At 40.6% G+C, this 1992-nt stretch overlaps 1 protein-coding gene across 1 annotated transcript in view; it reads left to right on the top strand.

The window, feature by feature from the left end:
• Positions 1 to 620: 620 nt before the first annotated feature.
• Positions 621 to 1992, top strand: part of LOC102857334 (sodium/potassium-transporting ATPase subunit beta-3-like) — a 32526-nt gene continuing 31154 nt past the window's right edge. The window contains exon 1 of the mRNA XM_006897052.1: positions 621 to 659. Within this exon, the coding sequence (XP_006897114.1) occupies positions 621 to 659 (39 nt within the window). The remainder of the gene's footprint in view (positions 660 to 1992) is intronic.

Genomic DNA, 1992 nt, shown 5'->3' with positions numbered 1-1992 from the left:
AATAATGCTGTTTTTATGTACCATCTAATCAATTTTTACTCATAGCAACTTTATAAACAACAGATTGGAACCCTGTCCTAACCTGTGCCATCCTCATCATCTCGGACACACTTTAGCCCCTTAATGCAGTCACTGTGTCAATCTATCTCATTGAGGGAAAATGAGACCCAGGTAAATCATTTACCACTCTCACATAGAAAATAATGATAGAGCTGGGAATAGAACCCAAGTCTCCAAAGTGCAGTAGTTTCCCAACTTTAGAGTGATTAAGGCACATCTGGCTGTCTCTTAGTGGTGAAAATGGTTAACAATCTCAACTTTTAACTAAAAGATTGACAGTTTTCATCTACTCAGAAAAAGATGCCTCAGAACAAAGACCTTGGACATCTAATTGGTGGCAATGGAGGAACATCAATCTTTGGAAAGTTCTTCTCTGATGCACATGGAGTTTCCATGAGTCAAAATTGAATTATCAGCAAATGGTTGGTTGGTTGGTTGGTTGGTTGGTTGGTTGGTTGGTTGGTTGGTTGATTGGTTGGTTGGTTGTTTGGTTGGCTGGTTGGTTGTTTGATTGGTTTAAAACACACCAAGGAAAGAACTTTGCTGCTGCAGAACTGGAGATGAAGGACAAGAAACAGAGCAAGTATCCCTTCATCCAGGTGAGCTCCTGAGAGGGCAAAACTCCTAGCAGCCCCAGGAGAGAAGCAGAGAAAGTTTCCTTCCAGATGACTCCAAAACCACAGAGAATTTAGCTGTGGGGCCAGAGAAGATGGAACAGAAGCAGGTGATTCCTCCTCTAGTGTCTTTCCAATTGGCTTCCCAGCCACAGTGAACATTCTCACCAGCACGGGGACCAGAGAAGAAAGACCAGAGATAGAGCAATTTCACTTCACAGCGAGCTTCCTTCCCAGCTCCACTGAACTTTGCCCCAGGACCAGATAGGAAGAACCACAGGTAGGGTAAGTTCCCCTCCCCTACCATACTTAAATGTTGAGCTCCAAACTGAAGTATTCAGGCAGGATGAATTCCTCTTCCTTCTTCTGGAGCAATGAGATCCCAAGCCAAAGTTGTCAGAGTTAGGACCTGCTAGGTCTTGAGGCAAGAAAAACTCTATCACAGCAATTATACAGAAGACACAGTCTACTTCACTCCCTATACAAAATCAAAGCAAGATACCATTCCAAAAAGTGATCAAAACACAGAATCAATGGATTTCCTGAAGCCACAAAGTCTACTGGAACTTTCTGACACAGAATTCAAAAGAATAATGGTTGAATATTTTCAATGGGTTGAAGAAAAACTCAAAAAATTGCAGGATTCCACAAACAAAAGCCAAATGGAATTAAAAAACCAAAACATAACACAATTATTCAAGGCAATTTAGATCAAATAAAAGAGGTATTAGAAACCTTTGAAAAATAAGAAACTGCAATCCAAAATATTAGGAATAGAGTGTCAAAAACTATCAACATGTTGGAGGGACAATTGAGCAGAACTGAAGAGAAGAAGCCCAGAATAAGAAAAATAGAAGATATAGCACTGATCTACTAAAGCAAAAAGTAAAATCATAAAGGAAGGGAAATGAAAGCCTAAGGATAACATGGCCCACCATCAAGAGGAATAACATGTCTATAATTGAAGTTCCAGATAAGGGGTGGAGAAAAGGTACAGAGAGGACTGTGGAAGAATAATAGGAGGAAAACCTTCCAGGTATCACAAAGAATGAAAGAGTATACATGCTGTAAGTGGAGCAAGCCCATCTAGAACAGACCCCAAAAGAGAACTCCAAGGCATACCATAGTCATATTTACCAGAATCAAAGACAAGGAGAGAATTCTGAAAGTTGTTTTTGTTGTTATGTGCCATAGAGTCGCTTGTGACTCATAGTGACCCTATGTACAAGAGCTCTAAATGCTGTTCTATCCTGTGCCAACCTAGCCATCTCAAACGCACTTATTCCCACTGTTCCAGTCACAGAATCGATCCATCTCA

This window comes from Elephantulus edwardii, unplaced genomic scaffold (assembly GCF_000299155.1).
Source record: "Elephantulus edwardii isolate Elephantulus edwardi_28Jun2011 unplaced genomic scaffold, EleEdw1.0 scaffold00197, whole genome shotgun sequence".
Taxonomy (NCBI): domain Eukaryota; kingdom Metazoa; phylum Chordata; class Mammalia; order Macroscelidea; family Macroscelididae; genus Elephantulus; species Elephantulus edwardii.
The sequence above is the reverse complement of the archived record's forward strand: the minus strand, read 5'-3'. Positions and strand labels throughout refer to the sequence as shown.